This window comes from Saccopteryx bilineata, chromosome 1 (genome assembly GCF_036850765.1).
Source record: "Saccopteryx bilineata isolate mSacBil1 chromosome 1, mSacBil1_pri_phased_curated, whole genome shotgun sequence".
In the NCBI taxonomy this organism is placed as follows: Eukaryota; Metazoa; Chordata; class Mammalia; order Chiroptera; family Emballonuridae; genus Saccopteryx; species Saccopteryx bilineata.
The window spans coordinates 244201404-244226294 of NC_089490.1; the positions used below are offsets into that span (position 1 = coordinate 244201404).

At 36.2% G+C, this 24891-nt stretch overlaps 1 protein-coding gene across 2 annotated transcripts in view; it reads right to left on the minus strand.

The window, feature by feature from the left end:
* The window catches only part of RICTOR (RPTOR independent companion of MTOR complex 2), a 112213-nt gene that overhangs the window by 17936 nt on the left and 69386 nt on the right, over nt 1-24891 (minus strand). For both annotated transcript variants that reach the window (XM_066240078.1, XM_066240069.1), the window contains exons 9-25: nt 21352-21419; nt 17275-17342; nt 13217-13299; nt 11838-11925; nt 11039-11129; nt 10860-10926; nt 10655-10735; nt 8016-8116; nt 6604-6769; nt 6238-6339; nt 6068-6114; nt 3899-4034; nt 3321-3520; nt 3067-3193; nt 2142-2306; nt 1901-1977; nt 1418-1496 (exon numbers count right to left, since the gene is read on the minus strand). In XM_066240078.1, the coding sequence (XP_066096175.1) occupies nt 1418-1496; nt 1901-1977; nt 2142-2306; nt 3067-3193; nt 3321-3520; nt 3899-4034; nt 6068-6114; nt 6238-6339; nt 6604-6769; nt 8016-8116; nt 10655-10735; nt 10860-10926; nt 11039-11129; nt 11838-11925; nt 13217-13299; nt 17275-17342; nt 21352-21419 (1746 nt within the window). The remainder of the gene's footprint in view (nt 1-1417; nt 1497-1900; nt 1978-2141; nt 2307-3066; nt 3194-3320; nt 3521-3898; nt 4035-6067; nt 6115-6237; nt 6340-6603; nt 6770-8015; nt 8117-10654; nt 10736-10859; nt 10927-11038; nt 11130-11837; nt 11926-13216; nt 13300-17274; nt 17343-21351; nt 21420-24891) is intronic.

The following is a 24891-nucleotide window of genomic DNA, read 5'->3' on the forward strand; positions in this document are numbered from 1 at the left end:
GCACACAAGAGAAGCGCCCATCTGCTTTTCTTCTACTCCTCCCCCCCATCTTTCTCTCTCTTTCTTCCCTTCCCGCAGCCATGGCTTGAATGGTTCGAGCAAAGGTGGCCTTGGGCACTGAGGATGGCTCCATGGCCTTGGCCTCAGGTGCAAAAATGGCTTGGTTGCCAAACAACGGAGCTAGCTGCAGCCCAGTCAGGCAGAGCATCACCTGGCAGGGGCTTGCCAGGAGGATCCCAGCTGGGGCGCATGTGGGAGTCTGTCTCTGACTCCCCACCTCTCACTTAAAAAACAAAAGAAATTATTTGAAGAGAACAAGGTACTGTGAATGCAAATGTTCTAACACAACTGAAATATTTCTGCTTATACTCTCTAACTCTCATTTTCAATCAATGGGGTCCATATAAGTAAGCTAATAATTTTATTTTCCATCTTACTTGAATCCCTTCCCCCATTAAAAAATAAAACCTAGCTTTTTAATACTAAACACTTGAAAATATTCAGTAGAAATTTTAAAAATGAAATTGAGTTCTATCACATTAGCACCTTTTGGTAAAAAATAGTATCATTTCCTACTGATGTAATCAGGTAAAAAGTAAAAACTGTTCCCAACTAAAACATGATAAAGACTTAAGCCAATCACACTGCCATCTTTAGTGAAAAAGATCTTCACTTCAAAGTGCATAGAGGGAATTGGTAAAACCTCTTGGGAAAGCAATTTGGCAATATTTGTAAAAAATTTAAATTCACTTAAGTTTTGACTCCACAATTATACTTTTAGAAATCTATCCAATAGACATACTTGCAACAGTATGGAAAGACAAGAATAGCCAGCAAACACTGTTTACAAAACTAAAAAGTGAGAAACAATCTAAATACCCATCAATAAAAGAGTAGTTATAAAAATTGAGGTACAGTCATACAGTAATATATTATGTCATTAAAAATAATGAGATGATCTAAATTTCAACAGAAAATACACAAAACCAATAGTGAGCTATCATATAACTGTACTTTAAAAAGGGCAAATAGCTCTGGCCAGTTGCACAGTAAATAGAGCATCAACTAGAGCACTGAGTTCTCCAGTTCAATCTCGGGGTCAGCGGCTCAATCCCAGCTCCACTCCAAGGTCACCAGTGAGAGAGCCCCTGTCAGGACATGTATGAGAAGCAATCAATGGGTACACAACTAAGTGGAACGAGTTGATGTTTGTTTCTCTCTCTCTCTCAAAAAATAAAAAATTTTTGAAGTATAAACACAAATAACTATACAGAATTTAAGACTTGACTTCATATAAAAATTAAATATTTAACATCTTTAGTTTCAAAATATTGATGATATAATAAAATCCTCCAAATTCACAAAACCGTCTCCTAAGATAAAAACATCAATTGAACCCTATTCAATAGACAGTTACCTTGTGCCACTTTTCCAACTGTTTTGCTACATAACCCCTTTCATTCAGATAAGAAAACCCTTTTGGAATGGAGAGAAATCTGAAAATTAAAACAATAAATATTTAACATTGAGTCTGACAAAAAATGTTAATGACTAAAATATCTCAAACAAAATATATGTTTAAGGAGCTAAAAGACTTTAGGAACAGCTCCTTCCTAAAACGAAAAGGTCAACTATTATTTATGGTAACTCCAATCACAAATACATTTTCACAAACCAATCACAGTAAAGAAACTATCAAGAAACGCACATGATACAGAAACGTAAAAGAAACACTAAGCCTTTTAAGAATTTCCAAGACTCTAAAGTAGGCCTCTTTCAGGAATTAACAGCCAAACTGTTGAGGGTGCTTTGTTTTCAGATTGAAATCTAGCTTTAAATACACTACCAGAGAGAACACAATAGAAAACATAACTACAAGAAAAATTCACTTAAAATTTACCTCAGAAGGAGAAGCAAGCCTTTGTCCCCAAGGTGGGATAGAGCTGGCTTCATCTGAATAAGAGCATGAAGATTGGCCTAAAATAAATAATTAGATAAATTAACAATTGCAAAAAGATAGTCAATTCTCTATTTTCAAAACACCTATATTATGCACATTATAACTTCAGTTTCCTATTAAAACTGAACACTTAATAAAAATTGATGTCTACATATTTTATTAGAAAATAATGAACTGTCACCTTGTCTTCACATGCTTCATCAAGAATATCAAGAGCTTCAGAAGAAATCGTTTTGTTTTTATCGTGTAGCTGGGTGACCAGTAATTCAATTCCCCAATTGTTGAAGAATTCGACATTAGCTCTCAATAATACTCTTAAATGTTTTGTTGCATACAGCCTGCAGGCCTGTAGAGACAAATGAAATCATTAAAAAAAAAAACCCTCACAAACTTCACCATGAATAGCCTATCTCACTTTGCTTTGGGACAGTTCTGTTATTTGAAAAAGGCAAAAAATCGGATTGCTGGTCCAGTCCTTAATATGAATCTATATTTAGCGCTAGTAAGATAAAATACTGCTGTTTCTACTAGCTGCTTCTTTCCCTTTATATAAAAATATGAGTGCTGTATAAAGACTTTGAAGGAACTAAAATTTTATAGTAAGCTCAAATGCCATCCCATAATTGTTATAATTTGTAATTAATTTAACTTGGCTTAAACCTATAAAATAATGAATTACCGGGTTATAAAAAAAATACAGCCCTAGCCGTTTGGCTCAGTGGTAGAGCATCAACCTGGTGTGTAGAAGTCCAGGGTTCAATTCCCAGCCAGGGCACACAGGAGAAGTGCCTACCTGCTTCTCCACCCCACCCCCTCCTCTCTCTCTCTCTCTCTCTCTTTCCCTCCCGCAGCCAAGGCTCCACTGGAGCAAAGTTGGCCTGAGCATTGAGGATGGCTCCATGGCCTTCACCTCAGGCACTTAGAATGGCTCCAGTTGCAACAGAGCAACAGCCCAGATGGGCAGAGCATCGCCCCCTAGTGGGCTTGCTGGGTGGATCCCAGTCAGCACATGCAGGAGCCTGTCTCTCTGCCTCCCCACTTCTCACTTCAGAAAAATACAAAAAAAAAAAAAAAAAAATTACAGTTCTATTGCCTGTTATACTCACATCTGTAGCTGCAGTTAGGATTTTGGAAAGGATGACTCTGGCCAACCCATCTCTGCTATAGTCCAGGCTGGAAACAGTCAGTTTTAGCAAGTGATCTTGGTTTTTCAAGGAGCAAAGGTTAAGGAGACTGAAAAAACAGAATGAAAATAATGAAAGTTATTAGAAATTACTCTATTGACTTGTTAATTCACCACATATTTTTAAATTACTAATGTAAGCAGTCAGTAGAGACTGAAACACTCTCAGGTGCTCACCACTGAAACACGCTGCACTTTTCCAGCATCTTGACTCCATGGGGGTGGCAGGAAAGGGTTCCAATAAATAAAAAGTAGTGCTGACTAAGGGTAGTCAATAAACCATTGTTCTGAAGACTTCTTTCAGGTTTCATTCCAGAGGAGGCACTGAGCCACTGAACAATATCCTTTACTAGATCTTCTAAGTATCCTTGCCCATCCTAAAAGGAAACACATGGTGATATTGTGAGAAAAGCACTCAATCTATAATTTGAAAAATTAAATTTAATCAAGCCCCCAAATTTAACAACGATGATGGAGTTACTAGTAACAGACTGTCACTAAGCACTGCTTTTGTAATCCCATCAGATACAACGCTGCATGGAGATGGTGTTTTGCATGGAGATCTTACATTTTATAAGGAGAAACCATGTCTTCTCGAAGGCAAATTACTTGCCCAACTCACACTAGAAAGATTCAAATCTAGTCTGCACTCATTCTCTATGTTTCTAAATATAGTTTATGCATATTCAGAAATAAAAGGGAGCAAATTCAATGAAAAAGTATTTGCTCTGGAAAATATTCCAAGTGCTTATTACCTCTTCAGATTCAAGAAGAAATTCTGTAAACTGGCAGCCCACAACAGTAAGTTGCTTCGACTTGGCAAAATCTAAGTCCAGGTTGGCATATAATTTACTGCTGGGCTTGTAAAAATAAAGCAGTCTTCGCACAAACCTAAGATCAAAATAAAATTAGCAGAAAGAAAAAAACCCAAACAATTATTTTAGAATCTTACCCAAACCTTATGAAATAATGTTTTGAACATTTTAGGTCTAAATGTAGAAGTAAATGGTAAGAAATTTAACAAACATTTGGTACATTACCTACACACAACAAAACAAAACAAAAAACTCCAGAAAACCCGTTCATTTTGAGGAGTATCTTCGTAGAATTAGAATTTAAAGTGAGAGGGCCGAGCTGGTAAAGAAGGCAGGCACCAGCAGGAAGAACACAGATGGGACACAGCTACAAGTTTGGGAAATGGGAGAAACCACTGGAACATAAATTTTCTTCTATTGCATTTCATGAAGAACTCTGTACAATGGCTCTAGAAATAATCCTATACTAGATATAATTGTAAACATGTTATTATATTATGATTTTGTAATTTTTTCACAATTAGGCAAAAAAGCCAAGTATAAAAGCTTCAGGTAAATTTTGGGCAACTGAATTTATGAAGCAATGAACATAACTTATGATATTTCCATGTTATAGTTTGCAATATTATGTTCTAAGCTTCCATTTCATTTGGTTCAACTTAATTTCATTCATTTTAATCCAATTTAATAAATTCCACTTACAGAAGTTAGAGAGACATAGTTGAGACATCATGTTCTCAAGGAGTATAATAAGTTAGTGTCATGCTTCTTTATTCCAATGTAATTTATATATTCTATATATTATATTTCTCAAATTTTAACACAGATATTAAGTTAAATATCATGAACTAATAAATACAATAAAAAACATGAAGCAAAGGTCATCTCTACTCCTCTGAGGAGCTCAGCACTAGCAGTTGGCTGCACACTCAGAAGCAGTGAAACGCAGGAGGCACCAGAAAACAGCACAGAGTCCCGAAGGGCAGTGCTCCCTCCAGACATTAGCATGTGGGTATTGGAGTAATACCCAATAGTAATACCTGAGTAAGGGGAGTGTGAGGAGGAGGGAGAAGGCTAACCCTCCTAAGGCAGCTGCAATGGAAGCAGAGGCGGAATGTTACTAATGGTCGCCATTCTGGGAGAGAAACACTATGTCCTTAGTGTGTCATCCTCATACATTAGCACTAAGATCACCACATGGCTGATACTACTCAATTCGATAAACGTTTATCTCCAGTACTTTATTTCAAAACCAAAACCAGCCTGACTAGGCGGTATAGCAGTGGATAGAGCGACGGACTGGGATGCAGAAGACCCGGGTTCGAGACCCCGAGGTTGCCAGTTTGAGCGTGGGCTCATCTGGTTTGAGCAAAGCTCACCAGCTTGGACCCAAGGTCGCTGGTTTGAGCAAGGGGTTAGTCTGCTGCAACCCCACGGTCAAGGCACATATGAGAAAGCAATCAATGAACAACTAAGGTGTCACAACAAAAAACTGATGATTGATGCTTCTCATCTCTCTCCGTTCCTGTCTGTCTGTCCCTATCTATCCCTCTCTGTGTGTCCTGTAAAAGAACAACAAACAAACAAACCAAAACCAGAATGTAAATAACGACAGAATTAACAGATGTTTTTGGTTATAAGATTATATATAAAAACGTAGAAAAAGATGGTTCACTGATGAACAATTTTACGATGGTACAACAGAGATACGCATTCAGTAAAGCTGTGTTGTTAAATGTGAAGTGTGAACTTGTCTCAGGCTGGTGCTCGTGGGACAGCGCTCTCCTGAGGCTGGCCGTGCAGCAAGTGCAGCTCCCGGCAGGTCCGTGATCGCCGGAGTAAACAGCCGATGCCCTCCAGTGCACCGAGTTGCCAGTTTCCTGGAAACTGCTTTGAGCATGTATAAGTTATGTGTATTACATTCATTTTTGTCTTTCAGCTTACGATGGCTTTCTAACACCATCATGGGTCAAGAAGCATCTGACTGTACATGTAGAATACCAACTATTACAGTCTATGTAGGTACCGTTAAAGCACCAAATATTACTTTCAGCAGTATAACTCAAAGCTAAGTTCTTTACATTTAAAAGCAAAATAGCTCTTACATACCTGTGTAACTGTTCATCTTTATAGTTTCTTAGATTTACATTTGGCCACTAGAAAAACACAATATTTTTTATAAATATATTTATCAATTACCTAACACATAATTATGCTAAATTACACTGAATAATAAAATGAAGGCAATCAAGCCATCATCAAGTAGTATCTTGTCATACCTTAAGAATGGTCCCTATAAGATTCCAATTCCATTCAAGATTCTCTTTATGTTGGAGGACTTGGCTATCTCTAAGGTTCATTAAAAGAGCCTCCTCCGTATCCTAAAATCATCAGAAAGTAATACGGAATATTAAAACCATCTCACAATAGAAAGCTAAGTTTAAATTTTAAAACCATTTTTCATTTAATAATAGGTTATCAATTTTTCTTAACTTTAAAAGTTAAAAACACAGCTCTAAACTAGTCATTATAAAACTTAAAAGACATCTGAAAATCAGTAAGCATGAATGAATAAAACGGAAAAGTCAACCAAATATATGCATACTTAGGAAACCATGTTGAAAATCACAATTTCACATCAGTACCTTAAGAACAAATATATCTTTCTGAACTCGGAGGTACTGATCCCGTTTCTGGTGTGTTGCAATTGCTTTCTGAATAATGTGATCTAAATGAAGGCTGTAAGGCTTGGGACCTCGTTTCTTCATTTCATGGAAGCGTTTTAAACAGTTCAAGGCTGCACTGGCTCGCCTAATGAGAAAAATATTTCAATGAAAGCTGTACCAAGCTAGCATAATTTTAGAGATAACTTTGGTAAATTACTCTACTAAAACTTCTATAAGTTTAAGGATAGATATTGTTACAAAAAGTAAATTATTTAATCAAATTTGGAACCACAAAGGAAAAAAAAAAATCAAGGCCATTGCTGAAATGTATTAAGAAATTCATGGCCATAATCTGACCCAGAAAACTTAAGTCTATCAGACTTTGGGAAAATACATTTTCTATCATGAAACTACTAATATAAAAGCTGAAAGTTACTATTACTAATGTACGCCTATAGTCAGGCCTGAGATGGCCCATAATGCCTTCAGTTTATAATACAACTTCAATTTGTTAAATAAAAGTATTTTCATTGACAGAATTAAAATGAATAGAATATTATTTATCTGTAGTGAGATCTACATGTGTACTTCTGAATAAAGCTAACTAAACTTTTGAGAATGTACTATTAAGAAAATGTTAATGTACTGAGAATGTACTGTTAACAAAAATTGATAGTTCTGAACAGCTAATAAACATTTCATTAGTCTTACCAAATAATGAGATCTAAATATTATAGATTTTTCTGATCATGGCTGAAAAATTAGACACCCCTGGTCTAGACATAATCTTTAGCAAATGAAAAGATTCCTCCCTACAGGTATGCCCCAATCAAGCTCCTCCACCTTTACCTTTTAAATTATAATTTATTATTAGCACTGGAATTCCAGCAGAACTATAGCTATACTACCAAACTTTTGTGTATAAATTCTAGGTTTACAATAACTCCTTCAGAGTTCAGCATACTTCAATGCTTCCAGTATGGGTTTCTAAATTCCAACATTAATTTTACCCACATATAGAGAAACACATTGTTAATCTTTGTACTTTATTAATTTGAAATAATTTAAACATTTAAAAAAGAGCATGAATTTCTGCTCAAAACATAAAATAGTCCAAAAAACTAACAACCAACATTTTTAGTAATCTGGCAGAAAGTCTATGTCCTTGTTCAGAAACATGCTAGAAAAAGTTGGTTTTACTATGCTATAAGTCTTTGTGGCATAAAATTTAAATTATTAAATAAAACTAAAATTTTCCTCTCATCTATAAGGCTTCCCTAAAATAATTTCCAGGCATAACCTATACATACTACTTTTCTAAAAGGAGAGAAGGTTATCTAAGTGGTAGTAAAGATACCAGGCACAAACTTTGCTAGAGCTCTGATACTTACAGTCTCTTTTCCTTGGGGATATCAAACGATGCTGCCATATTCATTAGGGTTGGTAGGCAGTGCAAATGATGGCTATGTGAATGAGGAAGAATTGTATTTGCCTAAAATAAAACATAACATTTTCATAGAGCTGAGAAATACAAATATTTTATGCTGTAGATTGTCCACACATATAATACTAAAGACTCTATGGTTACTCATGAAATTAACTTAATGATTTACTTTGCAATACATATTTATTTTTATCTTATCTACTTTCAACAAGGAGGAGATGTAACAGACTCAAATCACATTGATAAAACTATAAATTTCATAGACTTATTATAAAATTAAGTTATAATTTTAAGTGGTACATGATTAAACTCAATTCTTATAAATGATCTCAAAAATATATCAAAACTTAGATACCGAACTATAATGTTAAAATTAAAAATAATATTTAAGGCCCTGGCCTATTGGCTCAGAGGTAGAGCGTCGGCCTGGCATGCAGAAGTCCCGGGTTCGATTCCTGGCCAGGGCACACAGGAGAGGCGCCCATCTGCTTCTCCACCCCTCCCCCTCTCCTTCCTCCCTGTCTCTCTCTTCCCCTCCCGCAGCTAAGGCTCCATTGGAGCAAAGATGGCCCGGGCGCTGGGGATGGCTCTGTGGCCTCTGCCTCAGGTGCTAGAGTGGCTCTGGTCGCAACATAGCGACGCCCAGGATAGGCAGAGCATCGCCCCTGGTGGGTAGAGCGTTGCCCCTGGTGGGCGTGCTGGGTGGATCCCAGTCGGGCGCATGCGGGAGTCTGTCTGACTGTCTCTCCCCTGTTTCCAGCTTCAGAAAAATACAAAAAAAATAATAGTAATATTTAAAATGCTAGATGCACTATCATAACTTATGAGCTGAACTCTTAAGTTTTAAAAACCACCTCTCAAAATAGATGTCTCATGTTGACAATATTTTTTAAAATTTTTATTCATTTCTTTATTCATTTTAGAGGGAGAGTGAGAGTGAGAGAGAGAAGGGGGTGGAGCAGGAAATATCAACTCCCATATATGCCTTGACCAGAGAAGTGCAGGGTTTTGAACTGGCGCCCTCAGTGTTCCAGGTCAACACTTTATCCACTGCACCACCACAGGTCAGGTCTCATATTGACAATATTTAAGATAAGAAACTTATTAATTCTTGCTTTCCAAACAAATTTCCGCCACTCAATCTGCCTTTATCAATAAAGATAATGAAACTAATTAAACATGGAAGACTAAATATGTAAGAATAATGACCAATGAACTAATACTGCTGTACTCAAAATCATCAGCTTTTGTATTTCAAGATAATCATGGAATTGGTGTATAGGTGAAAGGAAAACAAGAAATTTATAAAAGTGATTCCTTGATATGAAAGCAAATAGTTCTGAATATGAATATGCTTATAGAAAATGGTATCTTAAGAATTAAAATTAAAATAATCACACCTGAGAGCCTGTGATATTCTTTCACAGATGTGCTGAAGAACAGAGCAAGTGACTAAACAATTCATTGATAAACAAGACAGTTATCATTAAACTGTTTAATTTTGTTTACTTCACTCACATAGCCCAGCTACCAAGGGGGTGGGGGGAGACAAACAACACCAAAAATCAAGAACCACTGGGAGGTGGAGTGCTAAAGCAACAACAAAACCAAAACTACTCTGCCAATAATAGCACATAATTTTAAAATATTTGCATTGGGTTACTTCTTCCTTAATGAAGTGTTTTTTTTTTTAAGATTTATTTATTTATTTGAGAGAGGAGAAAGAGAAAAAGAGAGAGAGAGAGAGAGAGAGAGAGAGAGAGAGAAGAGGGGGAAGAGCAGGAAGCAATAACTCCCCTAAGTCCCTTGACCAGGGTTTCAAACCAGTTACCTCAGCGTTCCAGGTTGACACTTTATCCACTGCACCACCACAGGTCAGTCCTTCTTTAATAAATATTACACTGTTTTTATTTAGTATTTTATTAACAAGAGGTGACCTATAAACATGAATTTCTATTTTACAAAGTTCCCTCATTGCTTGAACTGTTGGAAATAAGGAATGGTCACATAACTTTTCTAGCTCCTTGTTTCCAGAAGTTACTTAGGCCACAAAATCACGGCAAGAGAAAGAGAGAGAGAGAGAGAGTAGAGAGAGAGAGAGAGAGTAGAGAGAGAGAGAGAGAGGAGAGAGAGAGAGAGAGAGAGAGAAGATTCCCATCCTGTGATCCTCAATCTATAACTTTACAGAAAGGACTGTGTTCAAACAAGGCAGTTACATTTAGAACTTTTGCAGTTTTGTAATTTAGGCCATGACTGCCATATTCCATTTCTAGCTGATTAAAGTAATTTCTATAGTTTTATAATTCCTTGCTTTTTAAGTAGAAAGTCTTTCTAAGATTAAAATTTATAGGACTCAAATTGTCAACATTGAAAAGTCAGTGTAAAAATCAATATTTGGTACTTTGTATCTTTTATTTTTGTTCCAATTCTAAAACTAGACATCAAGGGCTCTTTATAACACAAAGATATACATCCAAAACATATGTATTTATTTTTTGAAATAATGCAAAGTAAAACTTAAAATAAGCTGTTTTATAAATTAAAATGTTAATGATATGAAATATAAACAGAAGCTGGCAAGCTTACCATATGTAAAAGCTCTCCTAAAAGGATGGTTGCTCTAACTGAGATATGGTCATCACTATTTGTTATCACTTCAACCAAACCCTTTGAAAATAAAAAGAAAATTCCATAGATGCAAAACAGTACACATGAACATACTTATGTATAATATGTCTGTGGCTCTGAGAGAATTTTATTAGAGAAAATAAATAAAGTTTGTAAGTCTTACCTCTAAAAGTCCATTACGAATAAACGCGGAGAGTATCAGGGCCAAATAATTATCCATGAGGTCTGGCCTATAATAAACACAGAAGAGAAACAGTTTAAATAATATTCCATCTATTGCACAGTTCAACACAGAAAGAGTAATTGTGATAAATCCGAAGAATTTCTATGTCTAAACTCTACCTGGATCTGGCACGATGAGGAAGAAGAGTTTTGGCCTCGGCTGCTACAAAGCCATCGGAAAGCCTCCAGCTGTCTTGGAGTCTCCCTGGATCTAAACCAGTTAGAATTGAGTTGTCAGAAAAAATCTGGGTGTCAATGAAACACTGCAGATAAGGTGTATATAGCTACCAGCTAGACAGGCTATAAATAGTCTTTTTAAGTGATTAAAATAATCCAGGAAGGATACAGAAAAATTTAATGTACACAAATCTAACTTTACTTTGGGACTTTGGGGTCACTTGGCTAAAATAAAATAAGACAAGAATTAGATCACATCATATGAGAAAGACAAAGGTTTCTTATCTCTCCTCTTACTTTTTGGTCTAGTTTTCTATTAATTTCACTGCTCATTTGCAGCCAAGGTGACAGAGAAATTAAAAATTTCTTATCTTTAGAAATTATGGGAGGTTTTATTTTTATATTTATTGCATGCCACTCTGTTGCAGCAAAAAAATTATATATTTTTTAATTTTACTCAGAAAATTGAATTTAACAGGGTGATATTGATTAATAAGAGTACAGAGGTTTTAGGTGAACATTTCTATAGCCTTTGAACTGTTGAATATGTTGTATACCCATCACCCAAAGTCAAATCACTTTCCATCACCATATATTTGTCCCTCTACTCCCTTTCCCACACCAGAAAATTATATTCAATATTTAGTTCAATATTTTTTCATTGAGGGATTGTGTCCCCATTAAGTATGCCATTATGAAAATTACAGTATTTGAACAGACACAAATGCTAGTCAATCCTTACCTACACTGAGCAGCGCTTCTATGAACTCTTCAGTCACAACAGGCAGAGGAAGACGAAATATATCATAGAGTACTTCAAGCAGACCTCGCTGCAAGTGCAAATAAATATAGTTCATTTACTTTACTGGGAAAAAAATCTTTGCTTAAAGATGTTTTGAAAGTCCTATTCACAAAACAAAAACTTGTTAAAAACAGAACTAATACATTTTAGAAAACTAGCAGGCCTATACTAGGTAAGAACTACTAAATACACAATTTAATCTTTTCAATAAATCTTTACTAACCCCATTATGCACATGAAGAACTAGGTTTAAAGGTTAAAAGTAATATGCCAAATGTCATGGAATTATAAATAAAACTAGGAGTCAAACCTCAGTCAGCCAGACTCTAAAAACCATGTTCTTTCAACATGTGCTGAGTAGAAGTCAACTGAACTGCCCCAACCTCTAGCTGCCTGCTTCTGATCTCTCCACTGTAACCACCTCCTTCCCTTTCCATGGTCTAAATACTTTCTAGTTCACATTTTAAGCAAGGCATCCCTGGCTAATATTTTCTAATAATATTTTCAACTCCAAATTTGGTTCATATAAACAAGAAACAAAGAGAAAACTTGTACTCCTTTTAACAAAATTAAAACAAAAAACATTTAAGAGAAAAAGAGTTAATTTTTTCCCTTCCAGTTTCAATTGTTTTAGCTGTGGCAATATAAATTCCTATACACTCATAATTTAGGAATATAGCTAAGAAGCATATAAATATGGACAGTCCAATTTTAATCAAAACCATTCATATACGTAAGTTAAAAGACTTATGTAAAGATGCATAAGTACCAGTTACTTATTCCTAAATATTCCTGTATTACTTAAACCTTTTACAATGAGAATGCCCTTCTGAACTGTTTGCATATTTTAATAAATGAAGCATAATTGATTTCCTGAATTTTTAATTCAATTTTAATACAGCCATAGTTCCTAACAACTATTTTTTTCATAATTCATGTTGATTTAATTTTTTTATTGAATTTACTGGGCACTGGTTAACATAATTACACAGGTTTCCGGTGCCCAATTCTACAACATAACTCTGTGCACCATACTGTGTGCTCACCACCCCCCAAGTCAAGTCTTCGTCCATCACCATTTATCCCCCATACCTTCCTTCTCCTCACCCTCCTCCAGAAATCACCAAGTACAGTATTTCTAATGATTCACATTATCCTTAGGATTCAACTAAGTCATAAATATTTATGCATTTTTGAAATGCTCTATGATGCAGACTATCAATTCATGAGGAAAAGGCATCACCTGAAATAGGCTTTTTATAATTACTTTCCTCCATTAAAGGTCTAGAAATAAAATAACCAGAATAACTTTTACCTACCCTTATTTCCATATTTGGTATGCAAAGTACTCCAATTAGAGACTGAATCCCAGAGTTTCCAGGTTTACATAAATTAATAATACCTAAAAATAAAAATATCATTGACTTGATTATCAAAAAATATTTTTAATAATGTAGCCATAATATAAAATCTGTGATATTTTTCCAAGCTAAATTATCCTGTTATTTGGGTATCATAACTGATAGTATATTTCAAACATTCTCTGAATTTTGCTGATTAGAGATTACTAATAGTTTTATCAATTTATTTCCTTTTTCTATTTGTTTCATTCCCAAAAAGTTCATGAATCTGACTGCCTATAACTTTCATATACTGATGAATGATTCACAGGGTATAAGAATATTGAAAAAGGTAAGACTATGGTCTGCCTCCCTTATTTAATGTCTCCTTAACTAGAAGTGGAAAACTTTGCTTAGCATTTCTTTTAAAAGTTTAATACTAAAATTAAATTTTAGCATAAAAGAGTATAACTAACAGGCTTTAAATAAATTGTATGCATCAAAATTTTAAGTGAGAGAAGTGAGTCTAACAATTTTAAACATCAACATCATGTCACAAAAGATACATGAATAGTTAATAAATTACATGCAAAGTGTCCAATATCATTAGTTATTGGGGAAACGCAAATACCATTGACAATAAGATACCACTACACACCCACCAAAATGGCTAAAATTAACTGACAATACCAAATGCAAACAAAGGATGCAGAACAACTGGAACTCACATACACCAATGACGAGAGTATAAAACAGGACAAGTATTTTGAAGAAAACCTTGACAGTTTATGAAACTAAACATACATCCACCCTCTTACCTAGAAATTCTATCTAGGTATTATCCCAAGAGAAATAAAAGCTCATGTCGGAAAAAAAGAAGTGTGTAAAACTGTCCATCACAGCTTTATTTACAGCAGTGAAAACTGGAATCAGGTCAAGTGTGCATTAATAGGAGGAGGCTAAAAACACTATAGTGTATTTACCCAATGGAATACTATTCAGCAATAAAAAGGAACATATTAACACAAATGTAAAAATATAGTAGAATTCCACTTATACGAAGTTTCAGACAGCATAGGCAAAACTGATATATAACAAAAATAAACAGAATGGTTGTTTCTTAGGGGAGTAGGATCAGGGATTAACTAGTAAGGGGCATGAGAGAACTTTCTGGGGTGACAGTAATTCCTGTAAAGGGTTTGGATAAGATGTAAGCATTTGTCAAAACTCATCAAATAGACTCAAGATTTGTGCTGTAAGGGGTAAATTTTATAAAACAATAAAACACAGAAACAAAAATAACCAAGGCAGGGCTATAAACAAATATTGAACACTAGGTAATTAATGTGCATGCTGGAGTGTTTACGGAGTCAAGAAGTTCCAAAATTTGCAACTCCCTCTGAAATACATTAAAACAACATGTAAAGAATTGATGAATTCACAGAGGAAGAGATGAACAGATATGCAACAAAGCAAACAGAGCAAAATTTAGGCAGTGAAAGTATATTGTGCTCGCTGTATAATTCTGTTGAAATTTTTTATAATAAAATACTGTGGAAAACATTTCTTAAGTTGTATAGGACTCTGAAGTTCCATTACTTTTAATCACATTTATTTACAAATAAGCCATATTTTCTCTTTGAGGTTGGGTTCAAAATTAAAATATAATAGGTAGACTTATTTGCTTAAGTCATCAAAATGTTATTTCTCAAACTGTGATGTTTGATGTAATGTGAAAGATTACAGATTAAGATACAGTCTTCACAGATCCCACTCTGCACTAACAAAAAACGGGTGGTTGCAACTTGAAGAATCTGTGTTCTATCTAGAGTTCATCTGTCAATCAGTTATTTGGATTTTCAAATATATATAATAGAGATAATGCTACAAATATAAAAAAGCTTATTTAACTCATAATTTGTACCACAGTATCTAAATACTATTTAGGAAATTGTTTCTGTGAGAAAAATGTTTTCAGTGCTCTAATTTGTGATGCTGGTATTTCTCTTCTTACTTCAATAGGAGGGTGAAAGACTCCCAGCCATCTAAGTTCTAATGACAGATCAGTATATAAGGTGTACAGGACAATCTACCACATAACAGAAATAATGTTTAAGAGATGTAAGGGATGAGGATGGCAGAGATCAGAGACAGTGATAGAGAAAAGAGTCTGAACGTGAGGAGAATGAGAAGACAGTAGCTAGGCTGTGCTGCTGGTTAGAGCAGGACAGAATTTGTGTTTGGTAAGACAGAAACAGCTCCAATGGTAAGGAAGTTGAAGGATAAAGGATGAGAGTTATAGCTACAGAAAACAAAGTTACAGTGAGTTCTGGGGTAAGGGGGGATGATAGTTAAACTTGGCAGGAGGCTGTATTGATTTCTATGCTGAAACAGCATGTGAAGTCAGCTAATTATTAAAAATAAATGTGATTGTTGGGCCCTCATAAATAGCCAGTTTGTCCATGAGGGTAATGGGAAACAGGCAGTCATGAGGTATATATAGCACTATTGGGAATTTTTACCAGAGCACGATGAGGTCAGAGTCACTGGAAATATACTGGCTAGGGGCCAATGACTTGGATGGTAACTTGTATGGAAAAAGATGTCTCTTAGTTACCTAAGTACACAGAAGTGTTTGGGTCAATGTTCTTGCTCTGCTTACTGCTGCTCACTCCTTTGTATTCTATACTATTCCTTAAATTATTCTACAAAGTCAAGAAGGAAGAAGGTAATTACTAATATAAAATAATACACTTAGTAGTGGTATTATTTTAAGAAATATATTTGCTTTTTAGTCCACAGAAAGATAAACATGTATAATCCCCTTCTCAAGAAATTTAAGACTAGTAATGGCCTATATCTCACTTAGTTGGTAGTAATGACATTTTATATTGTACAGTAAGTCTCCGAGTTATACACATCTGACTTATGTACAACTCATACTTACAAACAGAGCACTATAGGGCTATTGGTAATCAACTGCAATTGGACATCAGTGAAAATGATACCATAGAGTACTCGACTCCCATGGCAAAGACCTAAACAATGAAGAACTTATGGAACTAGAGCAGCTGATGACAGGATTTAGGAATGAAAACAGGGACCTAGAAACTCCAGAACCGAAAAAATTTTCTACCAGAGTCAGTTGATGCTTCTCATCTCATTGAATTAGAAATGGAAAAGTTAAGAGGACCAAGATCCTGATACAGAAAGGCTCACCAAAGTTTACCATGCAGTTACCGGAGGCCTGAGATGCTACGGAGCCACTGATGGTGAGAAAAAACAAAACAAAACAAAGGTCTGTACAAACCTCCCTGGAGGCCTACACTTCAAGAAACTGACTCCAGCAGCAAAATCAAATCCTGACTCTCTAACACCAGTTCCATCCTCTCCATCATTCAAGACTGTTTAAGTTTGTTTTTGAAAATCTTTAAGTATTTATATGTACAGAAGATAAAAATAAATATTACGTTAAGACAAACATCTAAGTTGCATTTAATAGGTAAATGTACCTGTTCCGACTTACATTCAGTGTAAGAACAAATCTACAGAACACATCTTGTTCGTAACCTGGGGACTATCTGTACTTTTAGGTAACGAACTTTAGTTACATATAGAGTTAACACATTTTTGGGGGGGGTATAGAGCATGTTTATTTAAAAAAAATTTTTTTAATATTTTATTTATTTTTTTAGAGAGAGAGAGAGAGAAGGGGAGGAGCAGGAAGCATCAACTCCCAAATGTGCCTTGACCAGGCAAGCCCAAGGTCTCGAACCAGCGACCTCAGTGTTCCAGGTCGACGCTTTATCCCACTGCGCCACCACAGGTCAGGCTGTTTATTTTAATTGTCCAGGTAATCATGAGTTTATAGACTTACAAATAGTCAATTTTAATAATTTTGTACAAATCCCCTCAGCTCTAAAAATAACATGTAACGTAAGACTAGACTAACATCTACATTAGAGGCTCCAATAATAATTGAACATTTGCAAACACTTTTCTTATTGAAAGTTATAAAGCAGCGCAGAGGAACTTACCTGCCCATGACCGGAATGTTGCTATGATTCCCATTTTACTGGCTAGAAACCTTGCTTCTCTGTCTTCTCTGTGTGTGGTAGATGGGCAGGGAGGGAAGTCAAAGAAATAAAAATATTAATATAAAGAGTGAGTTTCCCCTGCCACTGTATCAGAGTAAGTGCTCTCATTAGTTAACATTTTACTATTTACACAGGAAATCAAACACGTTAAATAATAATCTGATCTAACTCAAAGTAAATTACCCAATTATACAGGAAAGCCCCCTTCCCTTCAATTTAAGATTCACAAAATCGTTTAAAATAAGTTATAAATTTTGACTTTTCTTATTTAGTTCTAAATTTCTTGCTCTTTTGGAAAAATACTTCTAGATAGCTCATTAACACCTCTGACTGAACATTAGAGACAACACTAGCCTGTGTAATAAGCATTTCTGTCAGAAGGCTGCCCCTCAGCAAAGAAAATTAACACATAAACCTCTTATTTTTACCATATGTATTTGAGTTACTTCAAAATTCTTGCCCCAACCCTATTTGAGCATTTCTAGAAGGATCAACAACCTGTATATGCATTAAAATGTCATTAAATAATTGGATAGTCTTAATATCAACAGCTTCTTTCTTCTTTCACAACCGTGCAACCAATTGTCTCACTTGTTCCTTTCTATTCAAATTTATGACAATGAAGCAGCTCAACTACAACTGACCCTTGAATAACACTGAATAGATCCACTTGGATGTGGATTGTTTTCAATAAATATGTACAGTACTGTAAAGGTATTTCCTCTTCTTATGATTTTCTTCACATTTTCTTTTCTCTTAAAGTAAGCTTTAAGAATTCAGTATACAACATGTATACAAAGTATGTCTTAACTGGCTTCAGTTAACACCAGGCTACTTGTATTTAAGTTTTGGGGGAGTCAAAAATCAAATACAATTTTCAAGTGTACAAGATGTCTGTGCACCAAACCTCCATGTTGTTTAAAGGTCAACTGTATTTATACTCGTGAAACATTTTCCATGTATGACTGAAAATGTTTCATTACACTCTGCCACCTCAACTATCTCTACCATCTCAACTGTTCATTTTTCTCTGTCATCTTTTATTCTTCCCTAACAAAGTTCTTAACACTGTGAGAATACAAAAATCAAGAGAACTGGGGGAGGAGGGACCAGAAGGGATGAAAAACAATGACAAAAAATAAAGAGGAGTGAGCAATCAGGCAGTCTACAAGAGAAATGAAACACTTAACATACAAACAAAAACTAATCACACTAAGCTCTGCAGCACCAATCAAAATGAGAACATACCAGAAACTAAAACGGGAAGGTGTGCTGCTAAAAGAACTAAGGACTGGATAACTGTGTGATTAAACTTACGATTTTCCATCTCTTAAAAATGTTAGATAGGCCCTGGCTGGTTGGCTCAGTGGTAGAGCGTAGGCCTGGCGTGCGGAAGTCCCGGGTTCGATTCCCGGCCAGGGCACACAGGAGAGGCACCCATCTGCTTCTCACCCCTCCCCCTCTCCTTCCTCTCTGTCTCTCTCTTCCCCTCCCACAGCCCAGGCTCCATTGGAGCAAAAGATGGCCCGGGCGCTGGGGATGGCTCCATGGCCTCTGCCTCAGGCGCTAGAATGGCTCTGGTTGCACAGAGCGAAGCCCCGGATGGGCAGAGCATCACCCCCTGGTGGGCGTGCCGGGTGGATCCTGGTCGGGAGCATGCGGGAGTCTGTCTGACTGCCTCCCCGTTTCCAGCTTCAGAAAAATACAAAAAAAAAAAAAATGTTAGTGATATACTTACAGTGAGTGCCTGATAACCCATCTCTAACCTACTCAATAAATTTATAATATTTAAAAAATCATTTATTTCCTTATGCTCTGGCCATCTTGTACTCATCTTCTCTTTACTGCCCACACTCCAGAAATTTAATAAAAGTACAGAAACAAATAGGAAAGAAAAAATTTTAGTGGAATGTATCTCCCCTGCTCCAACTCTAAAAAAACCCACAATATCCAGGCTCATCTCTTCCTCGTCCTGGTAGCCAAAACTCTAGCTCCTCAAGATTCATGTCTTACTCCATAGATCCTATGTATACGATATCTCCGCCATGACAGTGATCATGTGTATGTTATATAGCCCAGTAGACCTTAATGAAGGAGAGATACTTGGTTGGGTTGATCCAACTGAAGAGTTTTTTCTAGCACTGGCAGACAGTAAGTCAGAGATTCAGAGCACAGGATTCAAAGATTTCTTGTGTTTGAAGATGGATGGAACCATGTGGCAGAGAAAAAGGGTGGCCTCTAGAAGCTGAGGGTAAGCCCAGCTTACAGTCAAGAAAACAGGATCTTAAATTCTATTAAGAGCAAGGAAATGAATTTTGTCAACCTAACATATATGAATGAGGCTGAAAACTTGATTTTTTTCACCACAACCTCCAGATAAGAGCCATAGAAGACTGCTGAGCTACTGAACTGTGAGCTAATAAAATATTTTAACCTACTACAGTTAATAGTAATTTATCATGCAGCAACAGAAATGCATAGGCTCTCCATCAATAAAGAGAATGACCAAGTGTCATACAGAAAAGCCAAGAAACGGGCTTAAGAATCCTAAATTCATCACTTAGCAGAAAGAGGTTTGAGAAGTCTTAAACAGAAGATATCTATATTAACTTCTGAATTCAGGTCATATGTTAGGATGTGATTAGTCCACAGTCATAGAGGTGATTCAAGATATAAAACCACTGTTTTCAAGTCAGGTGAAAAAACAACAAGACTATCCCTGTTTCACAGGGTTCCAAAACTCAATGAGTAATTTTAATATATTCTACCAAAATAAGTCAGTACATCTAAAATCCAACAATCCTGCTAGGAAACACCTCAAAGCATATTTACTGGAAATGTGTCACATGCAAAATCTTTAGATAGTACATTATTTGATTCCTGAATCAATTTAATGAAAAAGCTATCCCAGACTATTTGGTGAACTATGTGCTTTTCTTTCCAAAAGACTGAAAATTATCCTGCCTCATTTCTAGAAAATAATCTTTATCTCCTTTTATTTCCCTTTAAACCTTAGTTTCAAAATTCTATCCATGCTATCTTTCTGTTTAGTCAATTTGTTACAGCAGCTCTCATTCTCCTGTTATTTCATTCTTAGTCTCTCATAATTATGCTGAAAATACACACAATTAAAAAAAAAGATCTAGGTTTCTACTGCAGTCTAACTTAATTTTTTAAATAAAAAATTAATTCCAACTCTTTAAATTTTCCAAAGCTTACTTTAAATTTATAATTATTTTATTTTTTATACTCAAAAGATCTATATTTTATTCAAAGAAGTAGTAGGGCAGCATACTGGGAAATCTAGCTAATATAAAACATATATTATTGGAATATGGGTGGAATTTGAAGCCATGAGAATAACATTTTGACACTGAATACTGAGAACATCTGCCCTAGCCAGTTGGCTCAGCGGCAGAGCACTGGCCAACGAGTGGACATCCTGGGTTCGATCACCCTTCAGGGCATAAAAGAGAAGTGACCATCTGCTTCTTTCCCCCTCACTCTCCTCTTCTCTACCTCTTCCCTTCCCACAGCCAGTGGCTCGACTAGTTCAAGCATTGGCCCCAGGCGCTGAGGATAGCTCAGTTGGTCTGAGTGTGTCAGCTTCAGATCTAAAAATAGCTCTGTTGATTCAAGCATCAGATGGGGAGCCAGGTGGATCTTGGTTGAGGTGGATGTGGGAGTCTGTCTCACTATCTCCCCTCCTCTCACTTAAAAAAGGGGTAAAAAAGTAAGCTGAGAACATCTAAGGATACTGAAGGATCGACCTACTATGTAGATGGACATTTTTCCACTTCCCTGAAACTGTTAACCCTTTTTATCTCCTTCTCATCAGCAACTCCATTGAGGCTACTTTGTTAATTATATTATCAGAGAATTGCAACATAACTCCATTAAGTAGCAAATTTACTCAAACTCACAGTGCTCTGGCTCTACATACAAGGAGGCAAATTTAAAACTTTAATAGCAACACACACACCACCTTTTAAGTTACTAGGAACAAATGATACTTACTTGAGCTGTCCTTCAGCTATATCTGGACTATGTCTGTAGTGAAAATCAGTATAGGGTGCTAAAATTCGCTAATAAAAAAAAGGCAGGAAAGAAGAAGAAAGAGTCCTTATTGTAAAATGCATTCTTTCTGTAACAAGATAAAATTAATTCCACTTCTCTATTATATCTTTGAGTATACCAGTTAAAGGACTTATTTCTCCAAATTAACATCAAGAAATATACATACTTAAGTGCTTTGTAAATGCAGAAATTGAATTTTTGAAATGTTAAATTGAAGTGTAATTTTTCTATATAAAAAAAGTGCACAAATCCTAAATATATGATTTGATGGATTCTTCAAACTCAAAATCTCTCCAGTAGCCGGCAATAGATAAAGAAAACACTTCTACGGCCATACCACCCTGAACGTGCTGGATCTCATCTGATCTCGGAAGCTAGGCAGGGTCAGGCCTGGTTAGTACTTGGATGGAAGAAAACACCAGCAGCTTCAAAACCTCCTTATTCACCCTCAGAAGTCACTACTAACCTGACGTCTACAACTATGACTTAAATTTACTCATTTTGAACATTATTTAAATGGTTTTATTTTATAAATTATATTCTTCTCTTATTGCTAAAGAAATCCAAGCTATTTTTTGTGTATTTTCCCTGTATTCAGCAACCTTGCTTAAATTCACTAATTTTAGATATTTAACCACTCTAGCTCATTTGCTAATATACCCCATTGCCTATTGCATTATTGTAGTCTGAATTTTAATTTAAAATATAATTTAAAATACAGAAGACAGCACCAATAATGCTCTTGACAATCAGTATTTTTTTATATTTTGTTACATATGTACTACTTTCTCTGGAATTCTTCATTCCTTCCCTCATTTCCTTGTTTGTCTGAGGGCACCCTCTAGCCCAGGGGTCTCAAACTCGCGGCCCGCCGAACAATTCTGTGCAGCCCGCAGACTAATCCATGAAGTTCAAAATATTTTGGATAAAATTAAGTAAGCCTAGGGGCCTACTTGTATTTTTCATTTCTCTAGCATCCTAGCTAGATATTAGCTTAGTTAACAGCAGTTGTGATGCGAACTACAGTTTCTGGTCGTTTTGTGACACTGAGTAAACTGCATGTACGATTGTGCTTGTTGTACTGATTTTTTTTTGTTTTCAACTGCAGTGAGAAAAGTGTTGCGTAACTGTTGCCTTTTGTAGACCTAGTGCGGCCCACCGAACGGCTGTGATCTTGCTCTGCGGCCCACATGCTGAGTTGAGTTTGAGACCCCTGCTCTAGCCTTTCTCGGTCTCATTTTTTATAACAATAAATATTTATTATCTCATATATTTTCTGTGACTCAGGAATCTAAGAGAGGCCTAGCTGTGCACAGTTAGAACTCAGGGTTCCCCATAAGCTTCAGAATGTTGAGCAGGGCTGCAGTCATCTGCAGACTTGGGGGAAGCTGGAGGGTCTGCTTCAAGATGGTTCCCTCACAGTGGGCTAATTGTTGGCAATGGGGCTCAGTTCCTCCCCATGGGTGCCTCACCCTGAGTTCCTTTAGTGTCTTCATGAAATAAGAGCAAGTAGTCCAAGAAAGAGTACTGTTTCTTTATATTCCCTTGGGTCTTTTGTCTGAAATTTTTTATTTTACTTGTTTCTAAAGCCGTTTTCTCTGATTTTGGTTGGCATAATTTTCTTTCAGCACTCTAGAGATTCCACTCTACTGTCTTCTGGTTTTCACCATTTCTGTCAGGGAATCAGCTGTCAGACTTGCTCAGTAATGTCTTTCTTCTTTTTCTTTTTTTTTTTTAAACCTGGCCTTTGGTGGAGCAGTGGATGAAGGGTCAACCTGGAATCCTGAGGTCGCCAGTTCAAAACCCTGGGCTTGCCTGGTCAAGGTACATATGACAACCAATCAATGAACAATTAAATGAAGCAACTATGAGTAGATACTTCTCACTTTATCCCCATCCCTTAAAATCAATAAATAAAATGTTTAAAAAAAAAAAAAGTAATGTCTCTTTTTTCCTAAAGCTGCTCTTCAAATTTTTGTCTTGGTTTTCAACAATCTTACCAGAATGTGCCCACATGTTGCTTTCTTTGAATTATCTTATTTGGAGTTTTCTGAGCATTGCAAACATTAAGTTTCATCAGTTTTAGAAACATAAGTTTTGGCAACTGTCTCTTTGGATATTTGCTTCCACCCATTTTCTTTCTCTTCTCCAAAGACAATTATGTTTTATCTCCTTTGTTCTGTTCATTTCTCCCATACCACTGTATTTACTCTAAATATTTTTACTGACTTTTCTTTCATTTTACTAATGGTATCTTCTTGTACAAAATAATTTTTTTTTTATTGATTTTTAGAGGGGGGGAGAGAGAGAGGGAGAGGGAGAGGGAGAGGGAGAGAGAGAGAGAGAGAGAGAGAAAGAGAAAGAGGAGGAGCAGGAAGCATCAACTCCCATATGTGCCTTGACCGGGCAAGCCCAAGGTTTCGAACCGGCAACCTCAGCATTCCAGGTCTACACTTTATCCACTGCACCACCACAGGTCAGGCTACATGAATTTTTAACCTCATGTGAGTTCAGAATTTCTGGTATTATATTTTTCAGTACTAGAATATTTCCATTTGATTCATTTTGTATATTACAGTTATCTGGTGAAACTCTCCATTATTTCATCTATTGTCTTCCTTTTTCCTCTATTTCCTTGAACAAATAAATCGTGGCTTTATTAAAATCCTTTTCCTCTGTCTGCAATATCTGGATCACCTCTGGAAGTATTTCTCCAGAATACTTTTTTTGAGGGGTTTTCATTTGATTGACTGTCAGACACTGTGAATATTATAAAAGGTGCCAAGTGATGTTATCTCCATCAGACGGTTTATCCTTTCTCTGTTAGTCAGGCAGGTTAAGGGAGCCCATCATCTTTTCCTGATCACCAGCTGAGTTAGACTGAGACTATGTTGCAGGTTTGATAAGAGAGTACACTTTGGTTTTCCTGTTCCTAAAGTATGGCCCTCCAGTGCTTTCAATTATGACAGCTTAGCAAGTATTTTTCTTCTCAGCACTGAGAGACTGGAAGGTTTTTTCTACACATTTCATAAGTATTTATTTGAATTTAGATCTTTATCTATCCATCCAGGACAGCTTCAAGTCTGGGGGAATGTCAAGGACAAGAAATCAGCTATGAAATATCCAGTTCTCATTTTAGAACCACACAACTACCACATGTTCCTCCAGTTTTTCTGACCCCAGCAAAAGCCAACATAGATTTTCAGCTTCTTAATTATATCCTGATCAGTGGGTACACCCAGGAAAAAAAAACAATTGCATGATCAGTGGATAGTCACTACTTCTTCAAGGCCTTTCAACTTTTGCCCACAGCCCCTCCCCCTGGGAAGCCTGTATCCTATGTGCACTGGAGGCTGCAGTTATTCCCTTGTGCTCTCCTCAGGCTGTGATGTGGTAGCTTCTGTCCTGCACAGATTCTCATTTCAGCTAATGTCTATAGGTGGTAAGACAGACCTGGTCTAGGGATTGATTGTTCATATC